The 21,836-nt window shown below is 40.5% G+C and overlaps 1 protein-coding gene across 2 annotated transcripts in view; it reads right to left on the reverse strand.

The window, feature by feature from the left end:
* LOC117509090 (serine/threonine-protein kinase OSR1-like) overlaps positions 1 to 21,836 on the reverse strand; it is a 205,722-nt gene that overhangs the window by 113,784 nt on the left and 70,102 nt on the right. For both annotated transcript variants that reach the window (XM_034168884.1, XM_034168890.1), the window contains exon 3: positions 1,589 to 1,697. In XM_034168884.1, coding sequence (XP_034024775.1) covers positions 1,589 to 1,697 — 109 coding nt within the window. The remainder of the gene's footprint in view (positions 1 to 1,588; positions 1,698 to 21,836) is intronic.

A 21,836-nucleotide genomic window follows, 5' to 3' on the forward strand; every position in this document is an offset into this window, starting at 1 on the left:
TGAGAAAAATGTTCTTCATCCTATAGAACAAGTGAATATAACAAACATGCTATCAAACTGAAAGACCACACTGGAATAATATAACTGTTATACTGCTTGGCACAACACTTATTTGGACTGTGTGAGAGAAGAACAGCGACAGCAGGTTGGCTAAGATAAGTCTATTATCTTTTGCAAATGTTTTACAAAAGAGTTTTCAAATGTTTAATTACACTGCACATTTACTGCACCTGTCTGTTCTGTGCAAAAAGAAGCAGTTTCCTTGTACAATAACATTAAATAACTCATTACCTTTTGATCACTAACATGGTGCTGATGTTATAAGTAAATAATGCAGAAATTAAATTAATTTTGCTTCTTGTTTTATGAAGCACAAGCATCGTGTTTCGAAAATAAATATGACTTCACGACAGTTTTGCACAGATTTAACTGATACGCTCATGAGATGTGGAGTCTGGAAAATATAGTAATTTCAATGTATTTACCACTCATAGTGGCTTGAGATAAATACCATTTCACACCACTGAACTCATGGATAAGTATCGAGACCAATGGCGGGGTTCTAGCTACGGTGGGCGGTGCCAGGCAGGACCGCCCAGTACTGCAAGTTTCCGCCCGGCACTCGAGTTCAAATTTCCTCTCCCTCCCAGCACAAATTTTCCAAAAAAATGAACTAAAATGTTGCTGAATTCGATCGTATTTCAAGCTTATGGTGTCGTACTTTTGTTTTATTTTGCAATTTCAACCAAATAATTAAAGAAATCAAGATATTTCTAATTTTCTTCATATCTCCGCCGCAAACGGCTGACCGCTGCTTTCAGCACTTTAAACAGATCAGAGCAGAGACACTGTGCATCTCTCTCTCTCGCCGCGCGAAAGAAAAAAAAAAAAACTCCATTACAATAATCCAGAGTGTCAGTGTTGGTTGATGTTGACACATTCAGAAGTTTAAAGGCTCCCCTTTCAAAAAAGCTTGGAGGAACGGTGAGAGCGAGGAGGAGGGGGGAGGGGGAGGAGAGAACACGCACTACTAATTGTCTTGTTTAAACAAGACAATTAGTGGTTATATTGTTTTTGTTGTTTAAGTAATGCTATACCACTTAAATATGTTGGGAAAAAAACTGTCATGACAGAAAAACTCTGCCTGCTTCACTGGATTAACGAAGAATGCTATATGCCCAACAAATATTAATGTGTTTTTAACCTTTTCAACGTTATTTTATTAATTTAGACTTTGACAGAAACACTTAAAAAAAAAAAACTTTGGTTTTACAAATATTACAACATAAATGTAAATTTTTGTTGTCTATTAGTCTTGCTTTCAATGCACCTAAAACCACTCAAAATGGGTTAAAATAGGGCTTGCCAATAACATTTTAGAGGTATAAAACCCTATAGCTTCAGGGGGCTTTGCCCCTTGACCCCTGCTGGGGGCCCTGCACCCCCGGCTGTGAGCCGCGATCACGTAATTTACCCGGGCACTAAAATGGTTCTAGCTAGAACCCTGCAATGGGACTATATAGGACTGTGAATATAGGACTGTGACTGTGTATGTATGCGTATGTGTGATAGGAAGGCAGAGACTTACCACCACTGAGTAGCTTCATGACCAACCACAGTTCATCCTTTACCACAAAGGAGGTGTAGTAAGACACGATATTGGGATGGTGGCACTGACTCATGGCCTGGATTTCTTTCTGTGAAAGGAGAAAGAAAAAGAACTTAAGACATTAACTCCCAGATTTTGTCCGACCAGTATACAAGCCCAGCGAATTGCTGGTACAACGTTGGAGGCCAGCAACTTTGCAATTTTCATGAAGTACACAACAAATGACAGCAGTCAAGTGAGAGCTGCTGTGAACTGGGGTACCAGGTACCATGCTAGACTCGCCTTCGGTCTCTGAAACCTCAACCATAGGAGCCAGGTGACTGGTGGCAAACATACCTTTTGATCGTCACCAATAATAACAACAATTGCAAATAATCTTGTTGTTTTGGTAACAGTTAATGTGATATTTTGTGATTAATTCTTGATTTTTCTACAATCAAATCTGATCTCCAAGTCCTGCATGATTGTTTGGGGCCGAGCGATGCTGTAGGCACTCTCAGCCAATAAGCACCCGATACACTCTGTAGCTTCCTCATAGTCGATACACGTTTGGCTCCAAATCTTCTGGTCATAGTGAGAAGGAGGGGTTGGTTGGTGGAGACAAATAAGTTAAATTTTAACATAGCATATCTAATATTTAATATAGCAAATCTTCCTAAAGGCATTTTGCAATAAAAGAATTGTAACGTAAACATTGGCACCAGCAGCAGAGCAAAGACCAAAGTCATTGTTCTATACAAGTCTTTGTAATTTGACAGTGTTATTATACCACCCAGTGAAATACTGGTGATGGACTGAGCTCTGTAAGCCTTTCAGAGGTTATTAGCAACTTTGATTATTTATTAATATTAGTGCAGAAGCAGCAAGCTGTATAACACAATATCCCCCGCTGGCAAATGCTGTTTTAGTAAAAGTGCTTGCTACATTCTGATAAGATTTCAAGAACTTGTATCAGTTTTCATAAAATTCATTCTAAATATTGTAGGAGCTGATTTCAGAATGCAGGCACCAACTCATGAAACTAACTAGATTTGTTAATCAAGGGCCATAACTCTGGTAAAAATGGGTCTGACTCAAACAATATCTTAATAGTATATTACCAACCTATAACAAGGACTTGTACCAAGTTTCATGAAATTCCTCCTAAAAATCTGAGGAGTTAATTTCAGAATGCAGGCACCCACTCATGAAACTAACAGAATCTAGATTTGTTAATCAAGGGCCATAACTCAGGTAAAATGGACCCAAGTTGAACGATATAATAATATGTTGATTACCAACCTATAACAAGGACTTGTACCAAGTTCACAAAATTCCTCCTAAAAGAAAGAAAAAACACCTTAAGGAGGCGGGGGTTCGGGGACTGCTTAGGCTTCGACCCTGCTGGAGCTTTTGTTTTATAAGCTTACAAAGGGCCTTCTTTGGTGTGTTTTTTTAACTTCAAAATGTAGAGTAATCAGAAATTAATCTTGAAGTTAAAAATTTAACAAAAAAAAAAAAGTTTGTAAAGATTTTCTACAGTAAACTGCTGTGTATAAATTAGCTCTTGTGCAGTGACACACATTTCTACACTCTTCCATGTAAAAAAAAAACAAAACGATGGCTTTACTTAACAAAATTTGGCCCTCAAAATGCAGGCAACAGTGTTTCAGAGAGATATAAATGTAAAATGTTACTTTGGTCCCAGCCTCCCCTATAATACTCGTGCCTGGAGCACTGCTGTGCTCAGACTGGAGCGCTGAGACACCGGGATAAGTTCTCCCCGACGGAACGGAGGACGTCTCATTTTGGGGAAAACAGATTTGGTCGGTTGTAGTTTGTTTTACAACAACTCAGCCACATGGGGTGTGGCGGTCCCAAGTGCCCAAGTCCCTGAGTGCCGGTCCCAAGCCCGGATAAATGAGGAGGGTTGCGTCAGGAAGAGCATCTGGCGTAAAACAAGCCAATCCAACTATGCAGACTCAGAATCGAATTCCCATACCGGATCGGTCGCGGCCGGGGTTAACAACGTCCGCCACCAGTGCTATTGCCCAACAGGGTGCCGGTGGAAATTGGGCTACTGCTGGGCGAAGACGACGAAGAAGAGGAGGAAAACGCTGCCATGAACAGCGGGAGAAGAAGAAAACTAGAAGGGTGGAAATGAGAGTGGGGACCTTGAATGTTGGTAGTATGACTGGTAAAGGGAGAGAGCTGGCTGATATGATGGAGAGGAGAAAGGTAGACATATTGTGTGTGCAAGAGACCAAGTGGAAGGGAAGTAAGAGCAGGAGCATCGGCGGTGGGTACAAGTTGTTGTACCATGGTGAGGACAGGAAGAGAAATGGTGTTGGGGTAATTTTAAAGGAAGAGTATGTTAAAAGTGTGTTGGAGGTTAAGAGAGTGTCTGACAGGGTGATGAGTGTGAAGTTGGAAATTGAAGGGGTGATGATGAATATCATCAGTGCATATGCCCCACTTGTAGGCTGTGAGATGAAGGAGAAAGAAGATTTCTGGAGTGTGTTAGATGAGGTGGTGGAGAGTGTGCCCAAACATGAAAGAGTGGTGATAGGAGCAGACTTCAATGGGCATGTTGGTGAAGGGAACAGAGGTGATGAGGAAGTAATGGGTAGATATGGTATCAAGGATAGGAATGGGGAAGGACAGATGGTAGTTGATTTTGCAAAAAGGATGGAAATGGCTGTGGTGAATACCTACTTTAAGAAAAGGGAGGAGCACAGGGTAACATATAAGAGTGGAGGAAGGTGCACACAGGTGGACTACATTCTTTATAGGAGATGCAAGCTAAAAGAAATCACAGACTGTAAGGTGGTAGCAGGAGAGAGTGTCACTAGACAGCATAGGATGGTTGTTTGTAGGATGACTTTAGAGGTAAAGAAGAAGAAGAAGAGAGTGAGAGCTCAACAAAGGATCAGATGGTGGAAGCTGAAGGAGGAAGACTGTTGTGTGAAATTTAGCGAGCAGGTGAGAGAAGCACTAGTTGGAGGGGAAGCAATTTTGGACAACTGGAAAAGTACTGCAGATGTGGTGAGGGAGACAGCTAGGGCAGTACTGGGTATGACATCTGGACAGTGGAAGGAAGACAAGGAGACTTGGTGGTGGAATGAAGAGGTCCAGGAAAGCATAAGCAGAAAGAGGTTGGCGAAAAAGTTTTGGGATAGTCGGAGAGATGAAGAAAGTAGACAGGAGTACAAGGAGATGCGGTGTAAGGCGAGAAGAGAAGTGGCAAAAGCAAAGGAAAAGGCATATTGTGAGCTGTACAAGAAGTTGAATAGTAGGGAAGGAGAAAAGGACTTGTACTGATTGGCCAGACAAAGGGACAGAGCTGGAAAGGATGTGCATCAGGTTAGGGTGGTAAAAGATGCACATGGTAATGTGCTGACAAGTGAGGAGTGTGTGCTGAGAAGGTGGAGGGAATATTTTGAAGAGTTGATGAATAAAGAAAATATACAATCAAAAATCTACAAATCTAAAATCCGCCACCGCGGATCCATCAGCGCGGAAACACCGAGGCCGCGCGGCACCAGCGCAGTGCAGATCCATCCCGGTGACAAACAACGCAGGCTGTTAACATCGGTGATCGACAAGCTGCTCATAAGCCGACCATGGGGCCTAAGAAGGTTCTGACAGCGGAGGAAGGTGACGATATTAAAAAATCTCTGGACTTTCTATCAATGGAGATTTCTGTTGTGAAGCACCAACAGAAATCAATTATGGATCTGGTGGAGGAGGTGAAGGCACTACGGCTCCAGAATGCCGAGAAAGACCGGCATCTGGTGCAGCTGGAAAATAGAGTGGCTGAATTGGAGCAGTACACCAGAATTAACGACGTCATCATCACAGGTCTTCATATCAAACCACGGTCCTACGCACGGGCGGTAACAGATGAGAGCGGAGGGGAGCCCAGTGAACAGGAGGTCAGCTCTGTGGAAAAACAGGTTGCTGATTTCCTCCTATCTAAAGGTATAGAAATGGATTTAAATAACATTGAAGCGTGCCACCCTCTGCCCCGGAGAAATGACGGTGATAAACGAACCGTCATCATGAGATTCATCAACAGAAAACACAAAACAGCACTGTTAAAACAAGGAAGAAAACTGAAAGGGACAAACGTATTCATCAATGAACATCTCACCAAACGGAATGCCGACATCGCCAGGAAAGCACGCTTCTTGAAGAAACAGGGAAAAATCCAGCACACATGGACTTCAAACTGTAAAATATTCATCAAACTGAACGGATCACCAGAACAAGCAAAAGTCATGGCAATAAGGAACATCGAGGAGCTGGACAAATATGAACAATAGTGTTTCTTAAAGCGAGGATCTGGACAAATATGACCAATAAGGTATGAGGACACAAACACATCACAACACCATGACACAGACCAGAGGAACCTATTCATCTACTACCTATTCATCTACATCTGGAGACAAGAAGGATATAACTCAAAGGATTGCTGATCATGGAAAAGTAGAACTGAGAACATTTAAATACACAGACCACAATGTACTGGACTTGGAGCACGATATAGACCCGGACAATAATTTCTTCTCAAATATCAATGACAGTTGTTGCTATTATACAGATGAACAGCTTAATCGGATCATTAAAACGGATAACAAATTATCAATAATCCATTTCAACAGCAGAAGTCTATATGCAAACTTTAACAACATTAAAGAATATTTAAGTCAGTTTAAAAAAATATTTAACATAATTGCTATATCAGAAACATGGATCAATGAAGATAAAGGAATGGATTTTGAACTGGATGGATATGAATTTAATTGTGTAAACAGAAAAAATAAGAGTGGAGGAGGAGTGGCTGTGTATGTGGATAAGAACATGGATTATAAAATAGTAGACAATATGACAACTGATTGATAACTTATTAGAATGTATAACTATTGAAATATGTGAAGAAAAAAGCAAAAATGTATTAGTCAGCTGTATATATAGAGCACCAGGATCTAGTATTGAAACATTCACTGACTGTATGGGAAAAATGTTCTCAAAAACTAATAAAAAAAACTGTGTTCATTTGTGGTGACTTAAATATTGATCTGCTCAATCCAAATAAGCATAAAATAACAGATGAATTTATCAGTATAATGTACAGTATGAGTTTATATCCAAAAATCACCAGGCCAAGCAGAATTACATCCCATAGTGCCACCTTAATTGATAATATATTCAGCAATGATATTGAGAATAACACTGTGAGTGGATTATTAATCAATGACATTAGTGATCATCTACCAGTTTTCATCGTTTATAATAGAAACCATCGGCGGAATCAGCCAGAGGAGAAAATAAAATACAGGCGAGTGCGGACAGAGGAAAACATGAACACACTAAAGAAGGATTTACAGGAGCAAAACTGGGAAAAGGTATACAGTGAAAGTTATGTTGATAGTGCATATGAAACTTTTTTACAAATATTTACATCATTATATGATAAAAATTGTCCAATTAAACAAGACTACAGAAAACAAAAAATCCAAGCTCGACCATGGATGACGAAAGGGTTACGAAATGCATGTAATAAGAAAAATACACTGTATAGAGAATTCATAAAACTAAAGACTAAAGAGGCAGAAAATAGATATAAGAAATACAAAAATAGATTAACTAATATTATACGGGTATGTAGGAAGGAATATTATAGTAACATATTATATAATAACAAAAACAATATTAAAGGAATATGGGATATATTAAATAGCATTATCAAAAATGGTAATAAAAAACAGAGTTACCCTCAGTATTTCATTGATAATAATGTCAAGAAGGAAAATAAGGATGAGGTAGTCAACGGTTTTAATAATTTTTTTGTAAATATTGGACCAAGCTTGGCAGAAAAAATTCCCGATTCCCAACCTGAGGATTGGGATAATAATCTCATAGAAAGAAATCCCTGTTCAATGTTCCTCACAGCAGTGGATGGAAATGAAATTATAGACATTGTGAATAATTGTAAATATAAAACATCTACCGATTTAAATGAAATTGATATGGTGGTGGTAAAACAGGTCATTGAATGGATTGTAGAACCATTAACATACATCTGTAACTTATCATTTCAAACTGGTAAATTTCCCAATCAAATGAAAATAGCTAAGGTTGTGCCGCTGTATAAGACTGGGGATAGACACCACTTCACAAATTATAGACCTGTTTCTTTGCTTCCACAATTTTCCAAATTATTAGAAAAGTTATTCAATAATAGATTAGACAAATTCATAAATAAACATAAATTACTTACTGATAGTCAATATGGATTCAGAGCACATAGTTCAACATCACTTGCATTAATAGAATCAGTTGAGGAGATTACAAACGCCATAGACCACAAATTACATTCAGTTGGAATATTTATAGACCTTAAAAAGGCTTTTGATACAATTAATCATGACATATTAATCAATAAACTTGAACAGTATGGGATTAGGGGGTTGGTGTTGCACTGGGTGAGAAGCTACTTAAGTAACAGAAAACAGTTTGTGAAGTTGGGGGAATATACATCATCATGCTTGGACAATGCTTGTGGCGTCCCACAGGGGTCAGTATTGGGTCCACAACTGTTTCTAATTTATATAAATGATATTGTCAATGTTTCCAAAATATTAAAATTAGTATTATTTGCAGATGACACAAGCATTTTTTGTTCAGGGGGGGATTTGCAGGAGTTACTGAGGAGGATCAGTATAGAAATGGGAAAATTGAAAATATGGTTTGACAGAAACAAATTATCATTAAACTTAAGTAAAACAAAATACATGTTATTTGGCTATTGTAATACAGACATACAGGTTCAGTTACAAGTCGAGGGGGTAGATATTGAAAGGGTACATGAAAATAAGTTTCTGGGGGTGATAATAGATGATAAGATAAACTGGAAGACTCATATAAAACATATACAAAGTAAACTGTCAAGAAGCATTTCAGTTCTAAACAAAGCGAAACATATTCTGGACCACAACTCACTCCGCATTCTTTACTGCTCACCGGTTTTACCATATTTACAGTACTGTGCAGAGGTATGGGGTAATACTTATAAAGGTACAACACAATCACTATCAGTAATGCAGAAAGAGATCATACAAATCCACTATTTTTACAATCCAAATTCTTAAAATTCACAGACCTGGTTCATTTTCAAACAGTACAAATTGTGTACAAAGCAATAAACAATTTACTTCCAGCAAATATTAAAAATATGTTTTTTAACAGATCAGGGGATTACAGTCTGAGGGGGAAATTTAATTTAAAGCATCAGTGGGCACGAACAACATTAAAAGGTTTCTGTATTTCTGTCTGTGGGGTGAGGATGTGGAACAGATTGGGAGTGGGGCTCAAGCAATGTCCAAGCATGAACCAGTTCAAACAGCGGTACAAAAATATGTTTTTTTCTGGGTATAGGGAGGAGGAAGGGTAATGAGGATTAGGGTGTTTTTGTTTTTTGCTTCGGCTTGTAAATATATAGTATTTTGTATGTAAGTAGGTATGTGTAGGTGTATATTTATGTTTGTGTATATATATATATATGTGTATGTATATGTGTATGTATGTTGATGTGTGTATGTATATATGTATGTGTATGTGTATATATATGTATATATATATATATATATTGATATCGGTTTAGGTGTGTAGGAATCTATGTGTATATGTGGCAAAGGGTATTACTGGTTGTGGGGAAGAAGGGGTAGGGATAAATAAGCTGATGCTTCACCCTACCCCTTTTCGGACATGTTGGGTACACAGTAGGAACTTTTTTGTTGTTGTCTTTACTGATCTATCTTGTAATTGTTGTTGTATCAAATGTTCGAAATAAACAGTTTTCATTCATTCATTCATTCAAAATGAGCGAGAGAAAAGGCTGGATGATGTGGTGAGAGTAAATCAGGAAGTAAAAGAGATTAGCAAGGAAGAAGTGAGGGCTGCTATGAAAAGGATAAAGAGTGGAAAGCCAGTTGGTCCAGATGACATTCCAATGGAGGCATGGAAATGTCTAGGAGAGATGGCAGTAGAGTTTCTAACCAGATTGTTTAATAAAATCTTGGAAAGTGAGAGCATGCCTGAGGAGTGGAGACGAAGTGTGCTGGTTCCTATTTTCAAGAACAAGGGTGATGTGCAGAGCTGCAGTAACTACAGAAGCATAAAGCTGATCAGCCACAGCATGAAGTTATGAGAAAGAGTAGTAGAAGCTAGGCTTAGAAAACAGGTGAAGATCTGTGAGCAGCAATATGGTTTCATGCCGAGAAAGAGCACTACAGATGCAATGTTTGCTCTGAGAATACTGTTGGAAAAGTACAGAGAAGGACAGAAAGAGTTACATTGTGTGTTTGTGGACTTAGAAAAAGCTTATGATAGGGTGCCAAGAGAAGAGTTGTGGCATTGTATGAGGAAGTCTGGAGTGGCAGAGAAGTATGTTAGGGTAGTGCAGGACATGTACAAGAATAGTGTGACAGCGGTGAGATGCGCAGTCGGAATGACAGACTCATTCAAGGTGGAGGTGGGATTACACCAAGGATCAGCTCTGAGTCCTTTCTTGTTTGCAGTGGTGATGGACAGGTTGACAGATGAGATCAGACAGGAGTCCCCATGGACTTTGATGTTTGCAGATGACATTGTGATCTGTATTGAGAGTAGAGAGCGTTGAGTCTAGTCTGGAGAAGTTGACATATGCTTTGGAGAGAAGGGGAATGAACGTCAGTAGAGGCAAGACTGAGTACATGTGTGTAAATGAGAGGGAGCCCAGTGGAATAGTGCAGTTACAAGGAGTAGAAGTGGTGAAAGTAGATGAGTTTAAATATTTGGGGTCAACTGTTTAAAGTAATGGAGAGTGTGGTAGAGAGGTGAAGAAGAGAGTGCAGGCAGGGTGGAGTGGGTGGAGAAAGGTGGCAGGAGTGATTTGTGACTGAAGAATATCAGCAAGAGTGAAGGGGAAAGTTTACAAAACAGTAGTGAGACCAGCTATGTTGTATGGTTTAGAGATGGTGGCACTAACAAAAAGACAGGAGGCAGAGCTGGAGGTGGCAGACCTGAAGATGTTGAGATTCTCTTTGGGAGTGACAAGAATGGACAAGATTAGGAATGAACATATCAGAGGGACAGCTCAGGTGGAACAGTTTGGAGACAAAGTCAGAGAGGCGAGATTGAGATGGTTTGGACATGTGCAGAGGAGGGACCCAGGGTATATAGGGAGAAGGATGCTGAGGATGGAGCCACCAGGCAGGAGGAGAAGAGGGAGACCAAAGAGGAGGTTCATGGATGTGCTGAGAGAGGACATGCAGGTGGTTGGTGCGACAGAGGAAGATACAGAGGACAGGGTGAGATGGAAATGATTGATCTGCTGTGGCGACCCCTAACGGGAACAGCCGAAAGACAAAGAAGAAGAAGTTTGTTTTACAACGTTTGGAAAGAGGTGTCATTTGATTTAAAACGGCGATTCGCTTTGAAGTTATTGACTGCGGAATAATCTGTCTTTCCACCTCGGCAGAGAGCCGCAGCAAATCCCACAACACAGACAGACACGCAGTGGAGGATATTATCATTATTATTGTTATTTTCATGAGGGACACTAAATTTAGTTTAAGAATCAGAGAAGCGGGAGATATTAATGTTCCAGTCCACAGCAGAGGCACGTTAATGACGAACGAATAAAAACTGTCCGTGTACGATTCTCACAGAAAAAGAGTCCTGTTTAGAGACTTTAATCAGCAGAAAAGGCAGAAATGGCTTTGGTACAGGCTGATGAATAAATGGTGGATGTACTGCTTCTGCATCAGAACCAGCGGCTCCACGATCAACATAGAGGAATGATTATTTTCCCGTTACACACCCTCAAAAACAACGTAACAGCCCAACTGCAGTGTAATTTTTTATTATAACAGCGTAACAAACCATTATGCTGTTATAATGCTGGTAAGAACCCTGAATTCCCCTTCGGGCCTTTGACCAGCAGGAGATAAAAGCTGGTTGTGTTATCCCAATGGCTTCTCCTGTTTGTTTGGGGTCAACACAGTGGATACAGTCAGATCCACATAGGCACTTGGCAAAATTTTATGCCGGATGCCCTTTATGACACAACTCCAGTTTTACCTGGAGAATCACACACAGTCCCTGGTGTTCCGAACAGGTCTCCCATACAAGTACTAACCGGATCCCACACTGCTTAAGGCCACCGACACTTGCACGACTTTGATCCGTGCACTTGCATGCACTCTGCCATGCACGAGAGTAAACTCATCTCAAACTCATAAACAGTGCACAGCTTCTTGCAAGTGCACAAAGAAAATTTTGAAATGTACAAAATCTCCATCATGCTTTAATTACGTGAATTTCACGTGAACATTACGCAAACAATTAAAAATACTTTGTATGAGTGTGAGTGATTGACTGCGTTAGCATACCACATCAGAGTGCAACTCGTCTGAATGATTATAGTGAGATGTTAAATCTATCATAAAAGTACTTTTACAGCTACTCATAAGAAGGAATGAACATGCAACTGTTTTACCAAGCCATTACAATATAAACATTACAAATAGTTACCTTTTTAGATGGTTCCAAATGCTTTCTCCACCTCGTTCAGCGCGCTCAAGATACAGGGGAAAAGCTGCAGCTGCAACAGTCTTCTGTGACTCTGGAAGTGATTAGAGCTGTTTTGAACAGCCAACTCGGAGAGAAAATGATTAATCCACTACAAAATAATTATTTTATATATGTAGCGCCCACCGTGTGCCATCCAGTGGAATAAAGCACGGCATCCAGCTGGGAACTCGGTGGGTGGAGATAATCACAACGATGTGCGTGCAAGTTAGCGGCTCAAAGTCGTGCAAGTTGTTGTATGGCTGGGGGGCCTGGCTGCCTTTTTGTTTCTGTCTTTTGTTTTTCCTTCCAGGTGGCTTGCATTTGGGACTGAGTGGCTGTGTTGCTGAGGTTATCAGGACCTCACCCTGATCACCTGCGGCTCGTCAGGACTCACAGCTGAGGTGCATCTATATGGATTGGAACATGGTGGCATTTAAGACTGGAGTATACAGTGTGTATTTGCCAGAGACTCGACCTTGTGACCAGACGGGTGAGATCGTCGTCTCGGGAGCCATCTCATCATCAGTGGATGCAGAGAACGTCCAGGGTTTGATGCATGGTCTGTGAAAGAGGAGGGGGTGAGGTCTCACGCTCGTCAGCACACTTCCTGAGGTACGTTAGATTTTGTGATTAACATTTATACAGTCAGTAAATGTGGTGTCCCTCACACCTTTTTATATTGAGCTGTATGTTAGTCATGTATCGGCTTCCACTGCAGTGGAGTTTTGTGAACTGGATGTTCCATGCCTGCAGGTTGGGAAGCTGATTAGTAATCAAGCCAGGAAGTGTTTGCTGTTTGTACACCTTTAAGTGTTCTCTCTGTGTGTAGAGTGTGGACTCACATAATGGTTCCTTCTTTCACAGACTCGGTTTGTTGCGGCCACCTGGGGGGTGTCGGCGGGGTCCTTGGGTCCGAACAGCTTCTGGCTCCGGACCGTTAGCGCTGCTGGGAGCGCACCACGCCAGACCGCACTTTCTTTTGTTGTTTATTTCATACTGGGTCCTTCAAACGCTGGTTGGTTCTCCGAGCTGCGTCCGACACATAACACAAGTGTCAGGAGGGCCTTTAGCTTCTGAGATCTGACAGGATCAGGGTTACACAGAGCAGACTGGCGGATAAAAACTGTTGTCGTTACACTAAATGCAACAAAACAATAGTCCCTTCTCATGGTTTACAGGAAAGAAATTTTTAAATAATCACAAACATTCTGATGTAGTGCCAAACATACAGTGAGGAAAATAAGTATTTGAACACCCTGCGATTTTGCATGTTCTCCCACTTAGAAATCATGGAGGGGTCTGAAATTTTCATCTGTGCATGTCCACTGTGAGAGACATAATCTAAAAAAAAAAAAAAAAAAACGGAAATCACAATGTATGATTTTTTTAATAATTTATTTGTATGTTACTGCTGCAAATAAGTATTTGAACACCTGTGAAAATCAACGTTAATATTTGGTACAGTAGCCTTTGTTTGCAATTACAGAGGTCAAACATTTCCTGTAGTTTTTCACCAGGTTTGGACACACTGCAGCAGGGATTTTGGTCAACTCCTCCATACAGATCTTCTCTAGATCTTTCAGGTTTGGAGTTTCAGCTCCCTCCAAATATTTTCTATTGAGTTCAGGTCTGGAAACTGGCCAGGCCACTCCAGGACCTTGAAATGTTTCTTATGGAGCCCCTCCTTAGTTGCACTGGCTGTGTGTTTGGGGTCATTGTCATGCTGGAAGACCGAGCCATGACACATCTTCAATGCTCTTACTGAGGGAAAGAGGTTGTTTGTCAAAATCTCACAATAAATGACCCCATCCATCCTCCCTTCAATACGGTGCAGTCGTCCTGTCCCCTTTGCAGAAGAGCACCCCCAGAGTATGATGTTTCCACCCTCATGCTTCAAGGTTGGGATGGTTTTCTTGGGGTTGTTCTCATCCTCTAAACATGGTAAGTGGAGTTGATTCCAAAAAGCTCTATTCTGGTCTCATCTGACCACATGACCTTCTCCCATGCCTCCTCTGGATCATCCAGATGGTCACTGGTGAACTTCAAACGGGTTCTCTGCTTTCTGCTCTGTTTTCAGAAGCGACAAGTCCACTGGCGTGAGCACCAGCCATTCTATAAAATGAAGTAGTCCATCAGGTAAAGGAAATAATAATAATAATAATAATAATAATAATATCCTGTTTTGTGGGATTAAGTGTGCAGCTCTGTGCAGCCGCACAGATTTCGGTTGGAATTAATAACTTCAGAGCAAATCGGCATTTTAAATCAAATGACACCTCTTTCCAAACATTCTAATACAAACAATAGAACTACAACCAACCAAAACCAGGCTTTTTTTCCCCAAAATGAGACGTCTTGTGTTCTTTATGAATTACATCCTGATGTGCAGCCAGCTGAAGAGCTCAGCTCAGAGTCTATGGAGTTACATTTGTGTCATTAATATATGAAAGGAAATGCTTTTGTCAAAAAATACAGATTTTGTTTATTTGATTTTATGTCAAGAGATCTAGGATCCACCATGTACATCAAGGATCCAGTGCCCAAGTACAGATTTTATTTATTTTTTATTTATGTCCAGAGATCAAGGATCCAGTGGGCAATTTCATATTTATTTGCTTTAATACTCAATAAAATGTTGTTGACATAGAAAACCTGTAAAGCCTATTTTTAGTACACTGAAAATTCGGAAAAGATATTTATAAGGGAATCGATAAGGAATTGGATCGATAAGCGGATAAATAGATAAAATCTTAGCAATACCCATCCCTAATCGTATCGCACCAAATCACATCATATCGCATTGTGAGGAATTGAATCACCATCAAATTCATATTCAATCGCTTCGAATCGGGAACAAAGGTGAATCATATCACATCATCAGTATCGTTATGTATCGCATCACTGGCAGAGTATCGAGGGGCATATCGAATCATTGTCAGTGATAAAATTCACATGCCTAGTATATAGCCATCATCGCTATTTTCTGCCTCTGTGGAAGTGCGCTCTGTTCTCAAAAGGGTTCATGAAAAGCAAACGGCAGTCACGTTTTCCGATGTACAGCGGGACATACTGCTGTTTCATCACGGCTCATAACATCAGATCACAAAGTTCAGAGTCAGTTGTGCCCCCCCCCCCAAAAAAAGAAAGAAAATATTACCATGTAAACTAACATACTTGAACATTAGGCTTCTTGTTTGAGCATGAGAGACACAGAGAGAGAGAGACAGAGCGCTGTCTCCGGTCATGAGAAAAAGAGCAGAGAGCACCGTCTCTGGTCCTGAAAATAATAACATAGACAGCACTGTCTCTATCTCTTTTCTTTTTTCCAGGACCTGCTGCTTCTCTTCTCTGGATTTTGAAAGAAATCCAGTTTATGAATTGAAAGAATGTAACCATGTGTCCTATGGGATGAGTTTCACCACACACATATGGCCAGCACGCACAGCTACGGGCATGGTCCATTTCACCGCACAATCGCGTGCAGGTCCTGTTCTGAGCACCACATGTCCACCAGTTGATCACCTGTTGCAAGCAGGCAGACTATGTGGGCTGTGTGGATCATGCAGTCACAAGCACATGTGCCAGTTCAATAAGAGTTGAACGTGGAAATGTCCTCCTGCTGGCGATCGGTCCATAAGCAGGAGTTAATGGACGTTATTAAACTTGCTGCACTCATGAGAGAATTGGAGGAGAAAAAGCAAAGCAGAGCGCATGTGTCGGACGCATGCATGATCCGGCATGAGAAGTGGACGGCAGACAATGGACATGTCCTCCCGCTGGAGATTTGTCCCTGAGCAAGAGTTAATGGACTTTACTTAAATTGCTGCAGTCGAGAGAATTGGAGGATGTGAAAGAAAGCTATGAGCTGCAGCAGCGATGTTGCACGTGATCAGTGCATGAGACGTCAACAGTGGACTTGGAAATGTCATCCCGCTGGAGGTCTGCCCATGAGGAGTGAACATGTGCTCTGAATGTGGAAGCTTGGCTTACCTTTTCTTCTGTGGTTTTGAAGCTTCACTGCCAGCAAAGTACAGCGGGATGAATAAAATCTATCAATCCAGGTATGTACTGACAAAAGGATTTTTCACCCTGGTGTGTAGAATTGCAGAGGCTTGGTGTAAAATATCGCAATGTTGTGTACATTCTGCTTTAAAAATCTGTACTTTCTGCGTCCAGTGCTCTACACCAAAAATTTTAAACAGGTTAATTTCTTGCATCATCCTCGTGTAGCCCTCAGAATAAGCGAAGTGCGCATCTCAGGCCGCGCGGTGCATTATGGGTAGGCTAAATTGTTCGACTACCAACCCACAAGCTACAGCGGCAGAAAGCAGTGAGGAGTGCTGTGTTTTGGATCATTTCAACCGCTGGAAAGTTGGCGATGTAAAGTGTTTTTTGTAAGCTCCGCGGATTGTCTGTTACAACCAGGACTATGTACGGCAGTGGACAGAAGTGGAAAGAAGCGCTGGCTGTGCTTGTGTGTGCTGCATTGTTACAGAAACTACCGTTAGTGCCGAAGAGAGAGCCGCTGTCGAAAATGACTGGTCCTTGTTGATAGTTGGAGACAAACAAATTTCTGACCCCTTGAAGGCAACTGACGGATGGTTAGACGAAGTCCAGAGACTGAAACTGTGGATATTGCAGAATATTTGCTAAGCAGGGATGAGAAATCGCTACTCCACCGGCTTCATAATGACGACAATGAAGGTGGGTCTCGCATATAACTTCTTTGGTGTCACGTTTGTTTTGATAAGTTGACAGACATACAATGATATGTGCATGCATGCAGTTTGTTTATAGAACATGTCAATTTTACAATATTATGCGCCACGTCATTCATGGCGTGACATTACAGTCATAAGCCGATGCACGAAAACAGCGGCACAGTTTGAGGATATTGACAAAATAAATGTGTGCAAGAAACGTACAATTGTAGTTCGTCTTTTACGTCCGTCTGGATCTTTCTTTTCTGTGGCGGCATTGTGTAGAATGAACGGAGGTTTACGACCACATTTCTTCTTCTTTCCATCTTTGTGTGGACTCGGCGGAGCTTTGCAAGCGCGTGTTTTCAGCCAACTTTCAAGCCTATAAATTCGGTTCGAGCATTTGAAAACAGCACAATGCACCCCTGTCATTACTGTATGCGTCGCTTAAGGCTTAAAGCCTTTGAAACAATCCCTGTAAGCCTTAACTTTTACAGTCCGCTAATGCTACTGTATATGAAATTCAATGGGAGCAGTTTGAGTGTGGTAGCTGGGATTTTTGCCGTTTGACCCATGCATGCGCAGATGCATTGCGCACTTCGCTTATACTGCTGCGTAGGGAAGCTAAAACTCGGCATAGAGCTGCTTAAACTGGGCGAAGAGCTGGATAATTCAGCATAACGGTACGCCACAATACACAATTCTTCGTTGGCCCCGGCTGGTGGGAAAGAGGCTTAAGTTACTGAGTCGTGATCACTGAACAATCAAATGTTTGGCAGCAATTAGTCAACATGGTTGCAAGAAAAGTGTGAAGAAAATATGGAAATTAACTGCAAAAAATTAAACCCGACACCATCAGGAACCCATTTTCCTCCAATGTCACCATATTCCAGAACTGCAACTTATCTGGCGTGACCAGAAGAACAAGGTGTTCAGTGCTCAGAGACATGGCCAAGGTCAGGAAGGCTGAAATACTACTACCACTGGAGAAGACAAGTCAAAACATCAAAGTGGGTTCCAAGAAATATCTGAAGATAGATTTTTCAAAGGTTTAATGAACAGATGTAATAAGAGTGACTCTTAATGGACCAGATGGACGGGCCTGTGTCTGGGTCACTAATGGACACACACACCACTTCAAATCAGATGCTAGCAAGGTGGAGGAAGGATACCCGTGTGAACTGCTATTATTAAGGATGAGCTAGTTCCTCACCTGACTTAAACCTGACTGAGAACTTGTGGGCTTTTCTTAAACCTGAGCGCTACAACTGAGGGAAAACAATACACATCTTTGGACAGCATTTGGCAGGATGTGGTTGCTGCTACGTTAAAACCTGACTGTCACCAGATCAAGAAAATGAGTCAAAAGAAGGGTGCAATATTGGTCACTGAATAGTCTGAAAATGCCAAAAGTGTTTGTTAATTTTGAATTGTTTTTGTTATATGAGAAATTTTTAGTTTTTCATATAGTTGAAAAATAATTCAGCAAAACAGTAGTCACCTAATCATATCAAGCTAGAGGTCAGAACCTCCAAACCTCAGGGATCTGAAAGCAGCATATGTCTTTGACATCACCTACAACCCCTGGCAATATTTATGGAATCACTGGCCTTGGAGGATGTTCATTCAGTTGTTTAATTTTGTAGAAAAAAAGCAGATCACAGACATGACACAAAACTAAAGTCATTTCAAATGGCAACTTTCTGGCTTTAAGAAACACTATAAGAAATCAGGAAAAAAAAATTGTGGTAGTAATGGTTACTTTTTAGACCAAGTAGAGGGGAAAAAAATGGACTCACTCAATTCTGAGGAATAAATTATGGAATCACCCTGTAAATTTTCATCCCCAAAACTAACACCTGCATCAAATCACATCTGCTCGTTAGTCTGCATCTAAAAAGGAGTGATCACACCTTGGAGAGCTGTTGCACCAAGTGGACTGACATGAATCATGGCTCCAACACGAGAGATGTCAACTGAAACAAAGGAGAGGATTATCAAAGCCTTAAAAGAGGGTAAATTATCACGCAATGTTGCAAAAGATGTTGGTTGTTCACAGTCAGCTGTGTCTAAACTCTGGACCAAATACAAACAACATGGGAAGGTTGTTAAAGGCAAACATACTGGTAGACCAAGGAAGACATCAAAGCGTCAAGACAGAAAACTTAAAGCAATATGTCTCAAAAATCGAAAATGCACAACAAAACAAATGAGGACCGAATGGGAGGAAACTGGAGTCAACGTCTGTGACCGAACTGTAAGAAACCGCCTAAAGGAAATGGGATTTACATACAGAAAAGCTAAACGAAAGCCATCATTAACACCTAAACAGAAAAAAAACAAGGTTACAATGGGCTAAGGAAAAGCAGTCGTGGACTGTGGATGACTGGATGAAAGTCATATTCAGCGATGAATCTCGAATCTGCATTGGGCAAGGTGATGATGCTGGAACTTTTGTTTGGTGCCGTTCAAATGAGATTTATAAAGATGACTGCCTGAAGAGAACATGTAAATTTCCACAGTCATTGATGATATGGGGCTGCATGTCAGGTAAAGGCACTGGGGAGATGGCTGTCATTACATCATCAATAAATGCACAAGTTTACGTTGATATTTTGGACACTTTTCTTATCCCATCAATTGAAAGGATGTTTGGGGATGATGAAATCATTTTTCAATGTGATAATGCATCTTGCCATAGAGCAAAAACTGAAAACAATCCTTGCAAAAAGACACATACGGTCAATGTCATGGCCTGCAAATAGTCCGGATCTCAATCCAATTGAAAATCTTTGGTGGAAGTTGAAGAAAATGGTCCATGACAAGGCTCCAACCTGCAAAGCTGATCTGGCAACAGCAATCAGAGAAAGTTGGAGCCAGATTGATGAAGAGTACTGTTTGTCACTCATTAAGTCCATGCCTCAGAGACTGCAAGCTGTTATAAAAGCCAGAAGTGGTGCAACAAAATACTAGTGATGTGTTGGAGCATTCTTTTGTTTTTCATGATTCCATAATTTTTTCCTCAGAATTGAGTGATTCCATATTTTTTTCCCTCTGCTTGGTCTAAAAAAGTAACCGTTACTGACTGCCACAATTTTTTTTCCTGATTTCTTATAGTGTTTCTTAAAGCCAGAAAGTTGCCATTTGAAATGACTTTAGTTTTGTGTCATATCTGTGATCTGCTTTTTTTCTACAAAATTAAACAACTGAATGAACATCCTCCGAGGCCGGTGATTCCATAATTTTTGCCAGGGGTTGTACATACTGTATCCTCGCAGTCTTTTAATGAGATAAAAAAGGGGAAAGAAAATGAAGCCAAAGCTTTATAGTTTTTGATTCATTAGTTATTTTATTCATTCACACAATAGTTTTATTTTATCAGCCATAGCCACATGATGATGACAATTTGATGCGCCAACACAACAATGTCCCACCAACCCAAAATCATTAGTAGCTGCATGCGTGACACCAACTTTGAATACGAGAGTTGCACACAAGGAGGAATGGATCTGACATTGCTTGGCACAAAACTGAGTTATTTGAGTTGAAAACAATGTTCCATTATTTTCAGTGAGAGGTTGATGGAAAAACTGCACAACCTTGCTGTGGCCGCAGTAACTGCACACGGTGACAGGACAAACTGGATGCTGATTTTATCTTTAACAAGAAGGAAAAAAATGGAGATGGGTTTAATGAGATGGATTAATAAAGCTTTCAACACTGCTGCTTAGTGCAGTGACAAGGACAAGCTAGATGCACAAAACTTTCCAATAGACTCGCCAGACATCAGTTGACAACAAACACATTTAATGAAAACTATCACCCTGAGAGTGACGAGTATCTTGCCAAAAGTGAACAAAAGAGACTACCACGAGGAACGACCACCATGAAGAGATATTGACGGGCAATGGGAAATATTATATTCATGCCAAATTTGCAGGGAAAAAAGCACAAATTGCGACCAGCAAATGTTTTTGGGTGATTTTAGTGTTTGACCTTCCTGTGACCTTGACCTTTGACCTTGACATTTGTGTGCTGAAAGGTATCTCTGTAGGACTGCTACATGTGATTTTACAGGAGTGCAATGATGATTTACACACTTTGTCACACTCTTACAAATCTAAATTTTGTAATTTTTTCATGATGTCATCAAATGATGTCATAATTTTAAACTTTTGATATATTCTGGATGGACCCATCAAGCACTTTAATTTGGTGTATTACACGACGTTTTACTCAAATCTGAAATTTGACCTACTTTAGCTCATATCTGACCTCAAGATAAACCCCGAAGGTCAAGGTCAATCCCTTTTCCCAGGTAACGGCTTATGGGCAAGGCCATTCACTTTTTTCATGCCAAATTTGGAGGTAAACTTTCAAAAATTGCGACCAGGAAAGTTGTTTTGTCAAATTGAGTGTTTGACTTTCCTGTGACCTTGGCCTTTGACCTTGATCCTTTTGTGTGCGAATGATTTACAAGCTTTGTCACACCCTTAAAAAAATATTTAAAAATTTGCAGGTTGTACTGTGATATCAAATGATGTCATAATTTTAAACTTTTGATATATTCTGAATGCTCTGATAAAGCCCTTTAATTTGATGTATTACAAAACATGTTTTACTGTAATCTGAAATTTGACCTAATTTAGGTCACCTTTGACCTCAAGGTAAACTCTGAAGGTCAAAGTCGATCACTTATCCCAGGTAACAGCTTATGGGCAAGGGCTATCACTATGTTCATGCCAAATTTGGAGACAAAATTTCAAAAATTGCAACCAGGAAAGTTGTTTCATTTAATTTAGTGTTTGACCTTGCTCTGACCTTGAACTTTGACCTTGATCCTTTTGTGTACTGAAAGGTATCTTGCTAGGGCTGCTATATGTGAAGTTGCAAGAGTCTGCGATGTAAACTGTCTGCTGCACAGCGAG

Source organism: Thalassophryne amazonica, chromosome 1, assembly GCF_902500255.1.
Source record: "Thalassophryne amazonica chromosome 1, fThaAma1.1, whole genome shotgun sequence".
NCBI classification, from domain to species: domain Eukaryota; kingdom Metazoa; phylum Chordata; class Actinopteri; order Batrachoidiformes; family Batrachoididae; genus Thalassophryne; species Thalassophryne amazonica.